The sequence below is a fragment of the Cucurbita pepo genome, chromosome 4 (genome assembly GCF_057944985.1).
Source record: "Cucurbita pepo subsp. pepo isolate OVF chromosome 4, ASM5794498v1, whole genome shotgun sequence".
NCBI classification, from domain to species: Eukaryota; Viridiplantae; Streptophyta; class Magnoliopsida; order Cucurbitales; family Cucurbitaceae; genus Cucurbita; species Cucurbita pepo.
This window is the reverse complement of record NC_141801.1, coordinates 8,717,328-8,733,893: the sequence shown is the minus strand read 5'-3', so window position 1 is coordinate 8,733,893 and position 16,566 is coordinate 8,717,328. Positions and strand designations below refer to the sequence as shown.

Here is a 16,566-nt window from a genome sequence, read left to right as displayed (position 1 = left end):
GAACTATACAATATGGGATTCTCTTTTAATGGATTCCCGAGTCACAAAAGCTAATGCTTTAATTTTTAACACCCGAATAACAAAGAGGTATATGAATGAATTAGAACTATATTCGAATGAAAGTGATCTTGAGGATCGGATGATAAAGAATTGAAAGTTACTACATATACCAACAAGCTGGTGCCCCTTTTTTCGATGACTCTTATTAGTATGTAGACATAGTTTTTAGTAACGTGACCATGTCGCTGAAGAATGTCAAGGCCATCAGAGGTTGAATCCGAATTTCGAATCCTGATCCAAAACTTGGGTATGAGTCATTATACTAAATTTATTTGTGATACAAATGATCGTTCTAAATGAAGAGAAGAATGGATGGGTCCAAGTCATTGATTAGACTATTTTAAGATGGTAATTGTGAGTACTTTTACATAAAACGTGTTCATGATCTCATGCGTATATCCCGGTCTCACAAAAATATTATTATTTTTTTTTTTGCCAATAAATTAATAAAATAGATTGGTTGTAAATGGGTATATGCACAGAAGGAAGACTCTTCTAGCATACGTTATACGGTCGACTTGTGGCTAAAGGCTATGCGCATAAAGCTATCTTCCATTTGGATTTTGATGGTTTTGGTTGTTCAATTTAATCTTGAGCTTGCAGATCTCAACGTTAAAACTACTTTCTTGCATGGATATTTGGAAGAAGAAATATATATGGCATAGCTAGTTGGTTTTCGAGTAGTTGGGCAACAATATTTGGTATGCAGATGGAAGAAATCTTTGTCTGGGTTAAAGCAATCTCTTCGCCAACATTTCAAGAAGTTTGATCACTTCAGGGTGGAGCACAAGTACACTTATAGTCAATTTGATCATTGTGTGTATTTATGGTGCCTTGATGATGGCTTAGCGTTAATCTATTTGTGTTTATTGCTTCCGAGAGACGAATTGAGATTGTTAAGCATCGTTCCACTACTGTTATTTGTTTACTATGGTTGGTGGACCTTGTAACGACCCGAATTTTCTACTTAATTTAAGGTCGCTACTGTATACATACCATAAACATTGAATGCGGAAGACTTCATTTAAATTCCATAAAACATAACCTTTAACTTAAAAACACAGCCATGGACTTACGTGTTTCGAAAACATCTTTAAAACGACACAACAAAAGACCCGAAATAAAATAAATAAGCGTTTAAGTTTAAAACATCCTATTCTATCCTAAGTCTAAGAAAATAAATACCACTATCTTATGCATGTGCCATGATCTCGAGTTGCGATGCCGTCGTCAGCCGTACAGGAATGTCTTGCCTTAACCTGAAAAATGTAGTAGCACATGGCCTGAGTATTTAAAGAAATACTCAGTAAGTGACCCCACTATTGGGGTTAAATGCAACAATCACATGCAATGAAATGATGGGACCTATCTTTCGTTTCGTTTCATTTCGTTTCGTTTCGTTTAGTTTCGTTTTCGTTTCGTTTCGTTTCATTTTCCCTACGGTGTAATCCTAACAGGTAATCGTGGACGTGTACCATATACTCTACACGCAGCCCATACGTGCGAGTATGAGCTCACCAGCTAGTTCGCACACCGCTGGGCCACTGTCCCTAGCCGGTGGGCATGCTCTGGGGGCCCACCGGGACCCGTTAAAACTAAAATCGTCACGGCAGCGCTATGCAGGGCATAACGATCGTTGTCCTGCCATTTGGATGTACGCGTCCGTACCCTCGTGATGGGATAGGGGTATCCCCCCAAATGCATGATCACACAATATGCATGAGGTCCCACTAGTCCTACAGTCATCATTTAATGAACATAACCCCGTGTCACATTTTCATGCTTACATGTCATTCTCTTTCTCATTCTGTTACATATCATACATATTCCTAGCGGGGGTTATGTATCATGCAATTTACCGTATTTCATGTCATACAATTCATTCAGTTACATTACAATACTCATACAACAAGCCATAATCGTACAAGGGTCACACATCGTCACATGCATTCATATCACATCAACTAAGCAAAATAAATAACATATATTCACGTTCACATGATTTCGTACTTAAGCACAATAATCTAGCATACAATGTATCATATCATAACCAAGTCATAACGTAAACACTTCATAGTCATATCGTTCTCTAACTTACCATAGCCTTAACGTTCCTATACCTATCACAGACATATCATTACGTGACGTACCTTGGTCATATCGTCACAAGAACGTACCCTAACGATATCGTTCTATCAATCTATCACAAACCTATCCCTTTCTACCCATAACCCAACCGTATTCTTTCATCAATCTCTCCTATCCATAGCACTCCGGTATGTAACCTAACTCTAACATTTCATGAACGTATCTTACTCCTATCGTTACATTTCGTTTTGTGCATCCTTCTCGTACCCTATCTCAAACATCTCCTAGAGCACATCGTACCATAATTATTATCATACAATCCACATATAATAACATAACATAACATAACATAACATAACATATAGGAAGCATATCGATCCTCAGACAATTCACACATATCAATATATATGACACGTGCAGAACCACAGGGCACGTGTCAACATCAAATATAACCTTGCCGATAGTAAGGTCACTTACCTGGCTAGCTTAAGTCGTTGTCACGTATATATCCTTACTGAAAGTTCGATTCCGTCCTTTGAAATCCAAGCCAACCTATGTGAGCCCATAACATCAGTTTCAAGTTTGAACTCTATACAATTATTTCTCTAATTTACCTTGTTAAAATTCTGATATTTACTGTTAGACATAATTTAATGGAGTTTCATGCCCTCTCATATCTCCTGTTATATTTTTAAATTCTGTTTAACAAATCTTCCCTCAATCTTCTCTCCTCCCTCATGGTAATTATTTTCATTCCCATATTATGTAAATAGATTCTCAGTTTTGTAAACAACTGTAAATAAGATATTACTCTAATTCTATATTTATTTTCCTTCTATAAATCTATATTATTGGCCAATTTTAATTTGGCTATTATCTTACAGATTCATGGATCTGCCAGCTAAAATTATATTGATTCTAACCTTATTTCCTATCACTCCCCATGCTAAAAAAAATCTAATTAATTGAACATGGGATCTGATTATTACATACGGTAAGATAGTAAAGAAGATTTGGTCCTAAATTAATTTCTTATAAGCATAACTATAAAGGAAAAGGAGTTCTGAGATAGAATTTTACCGTAATAATTGACAAAAATCTCTAAATCGGCAATCTGTTCAAATACTTCTTCTCAAATCTGAAGATGGTTGTTTTCTGTTTCTTTTTTTTTTTTTTTTTTGTCAGATTTTGTGTTTCTTTTTTTGCAGCGTAGATGGCAGAGGAGAAATAATTGTGGAAAGGGATGAGAGGTTAGTGGAGAGAGATGGGAAAAGGTTTATTTTTTTATTTTTTTAAATTAATTAATTAATTAAATTTATTTTTTATTATTATAATTTTAACTATTTTTATAATTATTTTTATTCTTTATGTCTTTATTTATTTTTGGGCTAGTACACTGTTTGTTGACGTTTAATATTGCAGTCTACTTTTGTATCGATGGCCGTCCAACTTTCAAGGACGCTATTTAGTTAATAACTTGGTATTGCTCAAGAACACCTCTCTACTTTTGTATCGATGGCCGTCACTAAAACTTTCAAGGACGCTATTTAGTTAATAACTTGGTATTGCTCAAGAACACCTCTATCACATAGAGGTGTTCTGTGATAAATAGAGTGCTATTTATTTGTTAAAGAATCAAGTCCATCGTAATCATAACAAGCATATTGATGTCTAATTTCATTTTGTTCAAGAAATTGTAAATGAATGGGACATTCGTTTATTAAAATTTGGAACGGTTGATAATCCTATTAAAATTTGGAACGGTTGATAATCCTCCAGATTTGTTGACAAAGGTTGTTGCTCGTGAGAAGTTGAATCTTTATATTTTTGGTACATCCCCACTTCGGTTCATGTACCTATTGACCTATGATATGTGGAGTTAGTGTCATTCTGTATTAGTCTAGAGGCCATTGAAAAAAAAAGTCCAAGGATCTTTAGGATACAAAAGGAAAAAAACTCTAACTCTTACCTCAAAAATGTCATAAAATAAGAAGTAACAATAAGAATAATAAGAATAAAGTATTGTAAAAACCCGAGTATAATAGAATGTATTTAGTAAATTTGGCAAGTTAACCTATACCTTACACTTTCAAAACATTTGAACCAACACCCCGTCAAGGATTAACGGAGAAGAGACTACACCTCCTTCAATACCGAGTCCGAGAACGAAGGAACCTTCGTGCTCCAGAGAACAACTATGAACAATCTTCATGCCATTTCCATGTATCTCTAATGTGAGTTGTGGAGGGAGATGGTGTTGAACTGATAACATGCGGAACAGAGTATAATAGAAATGAACAAGTGTCATCAATACTCATATGCATAATGAAAGCTTTAATGAAATGTTTCTTATATGAAAATCCTACAAAAAGAAAGCAATACAAATCTTGTTTCAGCATATCATCGCAGCCCTTCTCTTCTTCTCTTCATGGAATTAATCTCTTTCTTTCTCTCTCCCTCTCTTATCCTACTGGGAAAAAAAACAAGCCGCAAAACAATCTGAATCATCTACATCATCCTACACATTTGATTCCGTTGCTTCCTCGTCGCCACGAGGGAGTTCTACGACATCATTATTAGAAGAATCCAGATTAGTCGAATTCACATCCGAGTTTCCAGCTTCGATCACAGGTTGCTGAGTTTCGACATCTTTACCTTCCTTGACAATATCGGTACCACATTCAGCATTTTCGGTAGGTGCAGCTCCATCAACCAAATCATTGCTGATCTTATTTTCCACCGTAACGGGCACGTCTGGAGTGCCATTAGCAGGAGGGACCACGAGTTCTTGTGAAGGAACGTCGATGGTTTGACTCTTATCAGAATCATCGAAAGCCTTGTCAGACGATGATGCATCATTCTCTGCCACTGCAGAAGGTAGTTTGTCATCAGGTAAACCAATATCCGAGCTCGCTGCAACACTTTCTTTCTCTGGGTCGATATCCATGGCATTAGAACCTTCATGTTCATGTCCCAAGGAAGAGTTTTGTTGTTCACCCGCTAATTCATTGGGAGGCATAGAATTTTCACCATCAACTGCTAACGCAAACACAGCTTCAGAACTATCAGCATTTTCTCCTACAGTTCGATTAGCCTCAGCCTCGGCCAACTGAAGAGCACGGTTCTCCGCTGCAATTTCTTCTTCCTTTAGTGCCTGTGCCTTGCGCTCGTCCATGATTTTCGTCATCTTTTCCAAGTCCGCAAAAAGGTTCCCATAACGTAGCTGCAGAGTTCTCTCCAGCTCTTTTTGTTTCTGAACCTCCTCCCAGATACCACTAATCCTGTGTGAAGCAGCTGACATCTCTTGCTTTTTAAGAGCTTCAAAGCACTCCAGCTCTGTTGCTGCAGTGTCTATCTGCTTGAAAGTCGCCTCAATTTGCGGCCAAATGCTTTGTTTTGACCGTGTCTGAAATGTCAACAAATAACAAATTAGGCTTCCAAATTTCACAAGGTGTTGTAATCAGTTTTGTAGTTCTTTAAGAACATTACAGAGCAAACACTATCTCCCAGCACACATCCTCCACCCCTCGAGTGTGTTTAATGATCAGTATACAAAGAACGTTACCCAGCAACACAAGAAAAGGAGAGAATGAGAAAAATGGCTTCAGCAATAAACGAGTGAATTGGAATATAGAACTTTTGAGAAAAGGAAGTAAACAGCTTTGTAGAGATCAATTGTGTTTCCATATCTTTCAAGACAACGTGGAAGTATACACAAGGTGTATGAGAAACACAACAATTTTCACTCGTTTGATGGAGAGAACTACAGAAAGGACCCAAAGAAAAGTTAGCATGAAGCCAAACGAAAGCACAACTGTAACGCTACGAGGCGACCTACTATGCTCTATAAAAAGCCCCCCAATCACCCCAATGGACTGCCTTCACCATATGAGAAATAATTCCAAGGAGATAAGGTAAAAGTGAACAGTGGAATCTCAGATGTTTGTATTGTTTCCTCCCAATTTCTACCTATGTAATTATTAAGGACTTTTCTTTTTTTCCATCAGCCCAATGGACTGTCTTCACCATATTCAACTAATTAATCTTGGCCTTTTCCATGAATAAATGACCACAAATATTCAGTACAGATTAGCACAAAGACAGAAACACGACAAATAAAGAAAGGAAGAGAGAAAATCAACCTAAAAATCCCTAAAATATCTATTATTCCTTACCCACCAAACACCCTAAAGAACAGTGAAAAAAGCCCAACCTACCATAAAAAAACACCCCTGTAAGACTAAGGAAGATGAATAACCTCAAACCATAAGAGAGCAAGAATTGTTCCTCGCCAAGCGCACCTCAAACTGAGAAACAATCGAGTGAACTATCTCCTAAGAATATGGTCTAGGTCCTCCACATCACTCCTAAAGAGAACTCCCCGTAGGTGTTCACCCTGCCCAAGAAACAAAGTTCAACCGAGGCATCCCAAAGCAAAGAAAGAAGGGTCAACCTTCATTCATTTCCCTATCAAATAAAACACGACGGAGATCGAAGGAAAAAATGAAAATGGGGTCATACCTATGGTGAAGTTTCGAAGCATATAAATTATAAAGAACAAGAAATCGAAGCAAAGAGACCTATCCCCCTCCCAAACATAGATATTTGTCCCATTCCCTACTAAGCATCTCACAAACTGAGGGGAGACCAAAAGAAATCACTTTCCAGGTTTTCTAAAAGTGCCTTTAGTACCTCTACCCGAAGTTCACTCAATAGGGTTTGGATTGTATTTGCACACAATAACACGATGCCACAGGGTATCCATCTCCTTGAAGAAGTGCCGAAGTCATTTGGCCAACAAGGCTTCACTATACCGCCTCAAGATACGATACCCCCGACAGAGCTCTTTTTCAACAAAAGCCTAAAGAGATGGGAGGGGAGTGATCCGCTTTCGTCAAGATAGAGGTCACCAAATGTGACCTCTTATCAGATAGTTGATATAAGCAAAGAAATAGAGAGTTAAGAGGTTTACCACGCACCTAAAAATTTTCCAAAAAAAAAGGTTTGAGAACCCTCCCCAGCAAAGGATTTGACAAACTGAAAGAACATGTGGAAACCCAAAGCAAAAGCCAACGAAAAGTTGCAGAGAGAAAATGGAATAACCATAGGTCATACACTTGGAACCAAAACTTCAAAGGAGAGTATTTTAGAGTGGGGCGCACAGCAAGTCCTGTTTCTGTTCTTGAGGCGCACTCCAAATCCTATTTCTTCTCTTCTTCTTTTTTTTTTTTTTTTCTTTTTTTTTTTTTTTTTTTTTTTTTTTTTGGAGAGGGAAACAAACTTTACATTAAGAAATTGAAAACTTCCGAAGGACAACTTTCCACCAAAACCTTTCCAACCCAAAATTACATAGTCTCACTCCAAACCTATTCCTTTAAAACAAGAAACAAAGCTTTTCAATGACGACTAAAAGGCTAAAATGAGTACAAAAATTCAAAGCCTGCCAAGTATTGAATTCAATCCTATGAGATAGTTGATATAAGCAAAGAAGTAGAGAGTAAGAGGTTTACCACCCGCCCAAAATATTCCAGAAATAGGTTTGAGAACCCTACCAAACAAAGGATTTCATAAGAAATCCAAAGCAATAGCCAACGAAAGGTGGCATAGAAAAATGGAATAATGAGTAAAAATTACTTTTCTTCAAGAAATCACTTCCATTAAGAAAAATGAAATTGACAAAAGGTCATACACTTGGAACCAAAACTCCAAATGAGAGCAGTTAGAGTGAGGCGCATACCAAATCCTATCTCTTTTTTTTTTTTTTTTTTTTTTTTTGTTGGAAAGAAAAAAACTTCTCATTACGAAATTGAAAACTCCCGAAGGACCGACCGTCTTTCCCACCAAAACCTTCCAACCCCAAATTACATATAGTCTCACACCAAACATATTCTTTTAAAACAAGAAACAAAACTTTTCATTGACAATTGAAAAGCTAAAATAAGTACAAAAATTCAAATCCTACCAAGTATTGACTTTCCATTGAGAGGCTTCTCATATTTCACTACTTCTAAACATGATTACTTTGGGCTTGGAAGCAGTGTATATATACTTGGACCAACTTATGGGAGATTTGGAAGCAGTGTGAAAGAAGGAAGTATTAAGGAAAAAATAGAAATATCAACACATTTGGAATTAAATTCATTCTTTTGCCTCCATTTGGTCTCATTCAAAACGGATTCCATATTATCTTGCCATTATTTGTTTTTACAAAGTAGAGATTTTCTTTACTCCCCAATGGTTTCCCAATTATGCATTCAAAACCCATTCTTTTTTTGGCTATTTATAGCCTATTGCCCTGTCTCTGAATATTTCATAGAAAAGCTAGTTCAATTGGAAACGAAAGTATGGTTTCTTGTTCAATGATTCCATTTTTTTCCCCAACAAGAGACAAAACTTTTCATTGAAAAAATGAAAAGAGACTCGTGCTCAAAAATACGAACTCCACAAGGAAGTGAAAATACGAACTCCATAGGGAAGTGAAAATATGAACTCAATGGGAAACAAAAAAACCACTTCAGAGAACCAAAAAAGAACAAGATATAGAAAATAACTTCCGCAACGAGAAACATCAAGCAACCTGAACAAAAGGAACTAGCAAAGAGGTAGCTGAAGGACCAAACTCAACACAAAAGATCGCCCTCTGAAAACAAAACAAAAGGCGACGATTGAGAACCAAAAGCCTTGAACAAACAAAGAAAAAAAAGACCCAAACATCATAGCCACAACCAAAAAGAACAACCACAAAGGAGAAATGCAAAACTCAGTCCCAAAACATCAAGCAAGAACCACTCAACTCAAACCTCAAACGCAATAACAATCAAAATTCAACAATGAATATCTTGGGAATGAAACAAAGAATTTCACCACAAGTTTCAGTAAGAGAAGAAAACTCTTGGGCATTATGAAAGAAGAGAATGAGGAATCTTTGTCACTTTCTTGAAAAAATGATACTAAATCATCACCAAAAGCATCTTCTACACCATTATCATCCATAATAGTTTCCGTAAGCTAAAAAGTAGATTCCACACCACTCAAACTAACTTTAGAAGCAGCATCACAATCACCAACATAATGTGTGAGAGAAGGAGAAACTGTGGGATCCTTTGAAATAAAAGTTTGTTTCTTGTTCAAAGAAAAAACATTGTATTTAGAATCAATTGAGGTGTGACATTGAAAATTTACAAAAGAAAGAGGAATTCCAAAAATATTCAAAACATTGCATTCGCTTAAAGAGGAATACATATTTGGTCTCCAGCTACACAGTTGAGACTCTTTCGCTTGTGAAATGAAACAAATGGCCAAGAAATATTAGTGGAACATATCAACCAGTTGCGGAACAGAAAATATTTACCAGCAAGGAAAAAAATGAATATTAAATAGAGAATTAAATGAAACAAAACAAAAAAAAAGAGATGAAGTTTGATGCCATAAATGTGATCATTCCAACAATAATATATATACCTCATAGCCATGTGTGAGAACCTTAACCTTCTTCTCCAGCCGGACAGCCTTCTCAGTATCATCATCCATTTTCTTTTTCACATACTCAAATTCATCCTGCAGGGCGGCTAGTTTCTCATGGTTTCCAGCCACGCTGGAAAGTCCATATGCACTCCTAGTGGGGAAATACATAAGATCGTTCAAGCACGTTTTGTGAGCTTCCACAAATTCCTCTAAGGGTTCATTTTCATGCCCCATTGCAACACAGAGATACCGAGCCTCTTCATTTATCAAATAATCAGCCTGTTTCAAACAACCAACTTACTAAATATACAGAAAAACAAACATCAAGTAGATAGAATGAAATTACTTCACTACATTAGTAAACTAAGAATCAATGGAATGTAATCACAAGGTTTTCATAGGAAATGGCAATTACAACTCGTAATTCCTCCATGGAACCAAAGAAAAGAAAGACACACATAAATAAAACCAACTCTTTCCGTAACCATAGACCTCTGTACATGACAAGGATAGGATCAAACAGTTGGCTACCTCAAGTCATAACTTCGAGAGGACATTTAGAAACCTGAAAATCTTTTAATCTGCTAGCACAAAATTGCATATTATAGAAAAAAAAACAACACATGAGAGATGTCACTGAAATAATGAAAGCAATGACCCAACAAAACAACGGAAGTTAATTAAGAGCCCGGATTGGCATTGCAGACCTTCAACCAGCAGTGCAGACTAGAGTAAAAATGTAAAATCCACCTTCAGCTTCAGGATTTTTTATATAAAAAGAGATTCACGACCTACAGACAATGTCTTAATTGATGTCCAACATGGTCAATAATCGAAGGATGAGACAAGATGACTAACAGGGAGGACCTATCTACGTCATATAGTTTTATACTATAGCCCCATGCATATTATAATAACCCTAAGCAACATGTTGAACTATAAAGCGCAAACCCTGCTAGAGCAATGTGCCTGTCTTTGACACATATAGAAAAACACTCTAATAAGTCGACGTAAGTCATCAAGTACTATTTTAAAAAGTAAACAAATATTGCACACTTGGTGAATAAATTGGATACAAATTAAACACTTTTTAAATACATGTAAAACACTGGCAAATCATAGTAAACACACATTAATCATTTATTTTGAAAACATTGATGGAAACAGAAATAAATATTAGGGTAGAATAATAAATTCGGGTAAAACATCAAACTTAATTTTAAAATTTTAAATGCATAATTATTGATTACAGAAAAAGATCTGTAAGATGTTTCAATCAATTTAGAAAGATACTAAGTTAGCTTCCAAAAATTAGCTCAACTTTTGCTTTTAAAACCTAGGATATGATCATTCAAGTTATATTTTTTAAAAAAATACAATAAAGATTTATACTACCCTACCAATAGATAGGATTTTTGTTCCTAGGGGATGAATAATAGAGAATGAGAAAATCTATTACTTAGTAATTAGTTTTATTTAACTACAAAATAATCAAGATAATTTGCCAATACTAACTAATTTTTATACAACCTCTAATTAATACTTCATATTAATATTCATTACTCCATATCATATTGGTCAGCATTAATATTTTAATTAATTTGAAATAAATTCATGCAAGTTAAATTTAAATTAACTTCAATAATTGATTAAATAAACCAATTTGAACTTGGTTTGACTGGTTAAGGTAAGAAAACAAAACAATTGATCAAGACATTGGCCTTCCGCAAGCGGACAGAGGTTTTATCCACTAACTCATGCGTTGTTTTACTCAAAAAAATAAATAAATTCATCGAATAAAATATATATTATTATATTATTCATATCAGTTTGGATTAATTATTAGCAGTCGTAGTAGTATTAAAACACTAACTGTTTGATAGCTTTCTTTAATTATATAAACTTCACTTCCATGTGCAGCAAAACAAAAATCATTTTAACTCCAAAATAGTAATTCTCCAGCACATTTGAACATAAATGTTTAAAATCTATAAAACAGAGTGCATGATACAAACAAACTATGAAACGGATTATACTGCCAATCATCGTACTTTTAAACACCAAAGCCAACAGTTTGAACACCCAAAAGCTGCAACTGGCAACTACCACAGAACCACTATCACTAGAACCAACACTAGCACAACAAGCGAGTACTCACATTCCAAACCTTCCTCCAGGAATTGCTATCAATGCCACCCTACCATCTAAACCAGCCTCAACAGTTCTAATAGAAACTATTGCTTTTCATACCACTATTGGATCTACTTCAGCAAGAATAATAAAAGAAGAGCTAAAACTATCAGCTTCCATAAGTGGCAACGTCCAATAACCAGAACCCAATAGTTCAAGTAAAGTAGCTAATCCAATGGGCACTAGGTTCAATGGTAATATATTTTATTTGCCCTTCCACAGGATTTTTACAAAGAAAAGAAAAACAGAAATTCAATCTTATCTATAACAGATTAAATTTTACAATCTAATAGAAAAATACCTCCAATCAAGCAGGCTCCTTAAAAAATAAAAAGATGAAACAAAATTGGTTTTTCTAAACAAGATATAACAGCAAGAAAATTCCAAATTGAACGTTAAAAAACAATGGTTGGGAAAAGTTTACCTCTTGCATCTCAGTTTCTTCAAAATCGTCTATGGTAGGGATGGCCGCAGCAGGTCTATTTCCTGTGCGTTTGGAACCTTTCTTTTTCTCCTTGTTGACCTTTTCATCGATTGGGTACTTCACATTATCATGCTCTAGTAAAGCAAGAAGCTCCTTTCTTATCATTTCATCAGCCTGCTCAATAGGGGTAGGTGGAACAAATGAGCTCTTGTCTCCATCAGCTCTCATCAAAGAATTTCTAATAAGTTCCAAAGAAGCAGTAGGAGGTCGAGGAAGCTCCCTCTGTAGCACTTTTGATCTTTTCCTAAGCAAAGCCTGCTGCCTTGCCTCTTCCTCTGCTCGTTCTCTAGCAATCCTGTCAGACATGTCCTCTTCAATCATCTCCTCTGGTTCTTCTTTATCTTCTGGAATTGGTTGCATAACTACCTGGTACTCATTCTTAGGCTGTGGAAGATTGCCTAATCCTAGGCTAAGATTCCTCCTCAAATCAGCTTGTCTTTGAGACTCTAGTTTTGCACTATCATGTGTGTCCATGTCTTCATTGATATGTAACTCATCTCTAATAGGCGTTCCTTTGGGAGTCACACCAAAGGAGTAAGCATCCCTAGCTGGTGTCATGCCACTACGAGGTGTGAGACCAGCACCACCAGGAGTTGCTGAGGGTGTTAGCATGGGATTCGGTGTTTGAATCTCTTTTTTCCTTGGGGTGACCCCTGAAAAATCTGAAGGATGCAGCTCTGGGTTCTCTCCTCCCAATAATGGAGTCTGAGATTCTCTCAGCCTAGCAAGGTTTTCAGCCTCCATCATTATAGCATCACCCTTCCCAGCCGGTGTCCTTTGGGGAGTTCGAAAAGGTGTCATTCCTTGTCGTGGTGTCTGTGCATAATTTGCAAGCAGAGCTCGTGTAGCACCACTTCCTTCTGCAAGCACTTCATTACCAGCAAGAAGATCACTGGCATATCCCATCTTTGCAATTTCCTCTAATTCATGGTCTGCAATTTGAGGTGCAGGAAGCATAAGTTTAGATCTTTTCCTCACCATCTCTGGATCATTCAGCTTATTTGCTTGCAGTACAGCTGATGGAGCATCTTGCCTCTGCGCAATTTTATTCTTTGCAATATCTTGCTTTCTTAATTGAGATTCTACGTCAATCCTTCTTTTGCCTTCAAGTTCTTCAATTGTTGTTGGAAACTTGGGTTGTTCCACTGGTCTATCTTCCTCACCAACATCAAAAAACCCTGGAGGAGGCCTCTTCTCAAAAGGAATTTCAGCATTGTAATCTATTCCTTTTCTCTTTCTCTTCCGGTGTCGAGTATCAATCCCTGCAGCTTTCAGCTCTCTTCTTTTTTGTAGCGAAGCAAGCCTCCTGGCCTCTTCAAGTTGTTTCTCTCTGGCTTTCCTTTTTGCCTTCTTTCCCCTAGTATTTGCTAACCTGGCTCGTGCTTCAGAAAGCATTTCCTTTTCATCTTCATCCATGTCAACAGGATCAGGACGTGCAGGCTTTGATTCTGGGTTTGGGTCAATTTCTCCCGGGCGCAATTTTCTTGGGTCATCTCCTGGTTCGTAATTCTCATCCTTAACACAAGCAGCATCAAGAAGCTTCTCGTACCGCTCGAGGCACTGGGATGGAGTACGCCCGACAATTGGTGCAATAGTTCTCCACTGGGTTGGCATGAGCTTAGCAAGATGGAGTAGTTTCTCATCCTCCTCTCTTGTCCACTCAGTCTAAAGTAATCATGGAAATCAAATGGTCAGTCCAAAGAACCTACCACAACAAAGAAACTGAGGTGACTTTCCAGATTGCAAAACTAGGGAAATGAAAGCACAAAAACAGGAAACCTGGCCGATTTGAGAATCAAACCATACTGAGCTTCATAGGACATCATCCAACAGAAATCCGGTCATCAAGTATCAACATTAATTATCATTATCATTATCATTCCCATGAGAAAACGCACTCCCCCCGGATACATTTTTCTCTTCTTTCAAAATTCTTTCTCCCACAGTAACTTTTCTGAAGAATTTCAACTGTATTAAGTTGACCATTAAGCACAATCCATGCCAAGACACTGACTTTCCTTGGGAATTTTCTCCCACATTAACTTTTTTTTAGCCTCTTTTAGCATGACAGTTCCATTCTCAAACATCCTAAATGCATAGCACTAGATGGTATCACCAACTACCACCATACTTCCTGAAAGAACATCGGGAAGGCCTACGTCCCTCATTTCCTCTCAATTCTCATCTTATATGTCTCCTTTACTTTTAAACGTAAATCAAATCACAGCTAACATATATTTTCCAAATATAAACTATTAAGCCTAAACCAAACAGGGACAGAAACTCCTTCCACCCGCAGCTCACTCCACTTTCCAGTGCCCAGTTACAAAAACAGCAAAAGAAAAAAAGAAAAATTCAAGACAAGTGAAAGGGAGAAAGAAAGGCACCTTTTTAATGGAAGGATCAAGCCACTCATACCATCGAGCCTTACACTGCTTAGCAGATTTCCGAACAAGAAGCGACGAGATTCGAGCCCACTGGTTTTTTCCATATTTCATAACCGCAGCTTTAAGGATCTCATCTTCGGTGTTCTTCCAAACACCACCTTTTATCATAATCCTCATCTTGTCCTACCTTAAGATTTACCCCCTTCAATCTAGGGTCTGGAGATATTAGGGTTTTGCAGGAGAAAGGAAGACGAAGAAGAAGCCAAAACGGCAAAGACGAACGGCGGCGGACGAGAGATCGGCGGAGAGGGGGAGATACAGGCAAAGATGAACGGAAAGAGGCGGCGAGAGGTGGAGAGGGTCTGGAAATGGCGCAGAGTGAAGATGAAAAAGAAAAGGCTCGTCGTAGGATTTTGAGAAGAAAAAGGTAAAGAGGGATTTGTCAAATTATTTTCAAAAATGCCATTCATTCAAGTTATAAATCTTAATTAAATATTTTAAAATAAATAAATAAATATTTTACGAACTTACCTTTTATTTTTATTAAAAATAAATTAAATAAATAACTCGAACCATCCAAATCAATCCAACTAAAAAACTTATAGTTGAATTGGGTTGGTTTCATTATTTTGTAACGGGTTTTTTGGGTTCAAAATTTTACAATTCGAACAATTGGATTGAGTCTAAACAAATGCTTCGACACATCACAAGTACCCATAACTCACGCTTTCAAAATAAAGATCTATAACATTTTGTTTGCATTAAGGTTTCAAGTGAAATATTTGAATTTTTCGAGTTTAAGGTTCGGGATTTTGGTGTAAATTGTACGCGAACTTAAAACATAACATAATGGGGTGATTGAGTCAGACGATTGAATTGAGCTTACTAAAGATTAAAGATAGTAGGTTATAAGTCTAGGACAAGAGTAGGAAGGACAAGTGAGAATCCGAGCAACAACTATAATAGCACAAGTATGATAAACTAAATGCAAGCAATATCACAAGTGCAATAGACTAGACGCGCGCACGATATCTCAAGTACAATAGACCTAAGTGTGATGAGGGTAATTGCATGTCAGAAAAGGAAGAATCTTCATAGACCAAGCATAAAGAGCTCTCCCTCCTTCAGCGAGTCATATAGAAAGACAGTCTTTTACTCGTACTCCTCCCTTCATTCATTGAGTTGGAAAAAAAACTCTGTTCAAATATGCGCACTTTCGATACAATAAGGTGTTATTTTGGTGGTTATACTCGAGTTTCATTTAAGACCCTAAATTTGTTAGATTGTTACAGAACTTAGATTTCATTTAAGACCCGAAAAATTCATTTTAAAGCTAAATTATTATAAATTAATATTGAGGGGCTTCGATAAAAAAACGTACGTTTAGATTTTTTTTTTTTTAATATTTACAATATGAGCCCAAAAGTTAAAACAATAGAACATAATTAAAAAGCTGAATCTATGATTGAAATTAAACATTAATATTCTTATTGGACATGAACAAATTAGTTGTGCTATTGAAAAATAATGGCAAAGTCATTATAATATTTAACTTTATTATTTAATTTGCCTTCCTTGAACAAACAGTTCGCGTGGCCTAATGGATAAGGCGCTCGCCTCCGGAGCGGGAGATTGTGGGTTCGAGTCCCATCGCGAACGTTTATTTTTCCTCACATTTTTTCTTATTATTTTATTTCTCATACATAATATTTCAAATTAAATTCAAAAAATGTATCAAATTATACCTTTGACTTGACTTGATCCTAATTTTTTTTTGGGTTTAGATGTTCCAGTCATTTATTCAAATTTTTTTGTTTTTAATAAAAGTAAAATGTTAGTTTGTAAAATATTTATTTATTTATTTTTAAATATTTATGAAGTTGGTGGGTATGT

At 36.4% G+C, this 16,566-nt stretch overlaps 1 protein-coding gene and 1 non-coding gene across 3 annotated transcripts; one reads left to right on the top strand and one right to left on the bottom strand.

Annotated features, from left to right (window-relative positions):
• Positions 1-4,450: 4,450 nt before the first annotated feature.
• Positions 4,451-15,084, bottom strand: LOC111792713 (cell division cycle 5-like protein). 2 transcript variants are annotated; one of them, XM_023674273.2, is made up of 4 exons: positions 14,674-15,084; positions 12,227-13,951; positions 9,610-9,891; positions 4,451-5,554 (listed from the first exon to the last, which is right to left on the bottom strand). In XM_023674273.2, exons 1-4 carry the CDS (start codon positions 14,848-14,850, stop codon positions 4,667-4,669), a joined length of 3,072 nt encoding a protein of 1,023 aa, XP_023530041.2. In that variant the 5' UTR covers positions 14,851-15,084; the 3' UTR covers positions 4,451-4,666. The 2 variants fall into 2 exon arrangements, with proteins under 2 accessions (XP_023530041.2, XP_023530042.2); XM_023674274.2 differs by having other exon boundaries at positions 12,227-13,991; positions 14,674-14,812.
• Positions 15,085-16,259: 1,175 nt separating this feature from the next.
• TRNAR-CCG (transfer RNA arginine (anticodon CCG)) lies at positions 16,260-16,332 on the top strand. Its single transcript has one exon. It is a non-coding gene; the product is annotated as a tRNA-Arg (tRNA).
• Positions 16,333-16,566: the final 234 nt, after the last annotated feature.

Excerpts from the sequence above, each read along its gene's own strand:
- LOC111792713 (XM_023674273.2), bottom strand. The coding sequence starts at position 14,850 with ATGAGGATTATGATAAAAGGTGGTGTTTGGAAGAACACCGAAGATGAG. Across the intron at positions 13,952-14,673 it reads TTGATCCTTCCATTAAAAAG|ACTGAGTGGACAAGAGAGGA; the intron begins GTGCCTTTCTTT and ends TGATTACTTTAG. Across the intron at positions 5,555-9,609 it reads TTCTCACACATGGCTATGAG|ACACGGTCAAAACAAAGCAT; the intron begins GTATATATATTA and ends TTGACATTTCAG.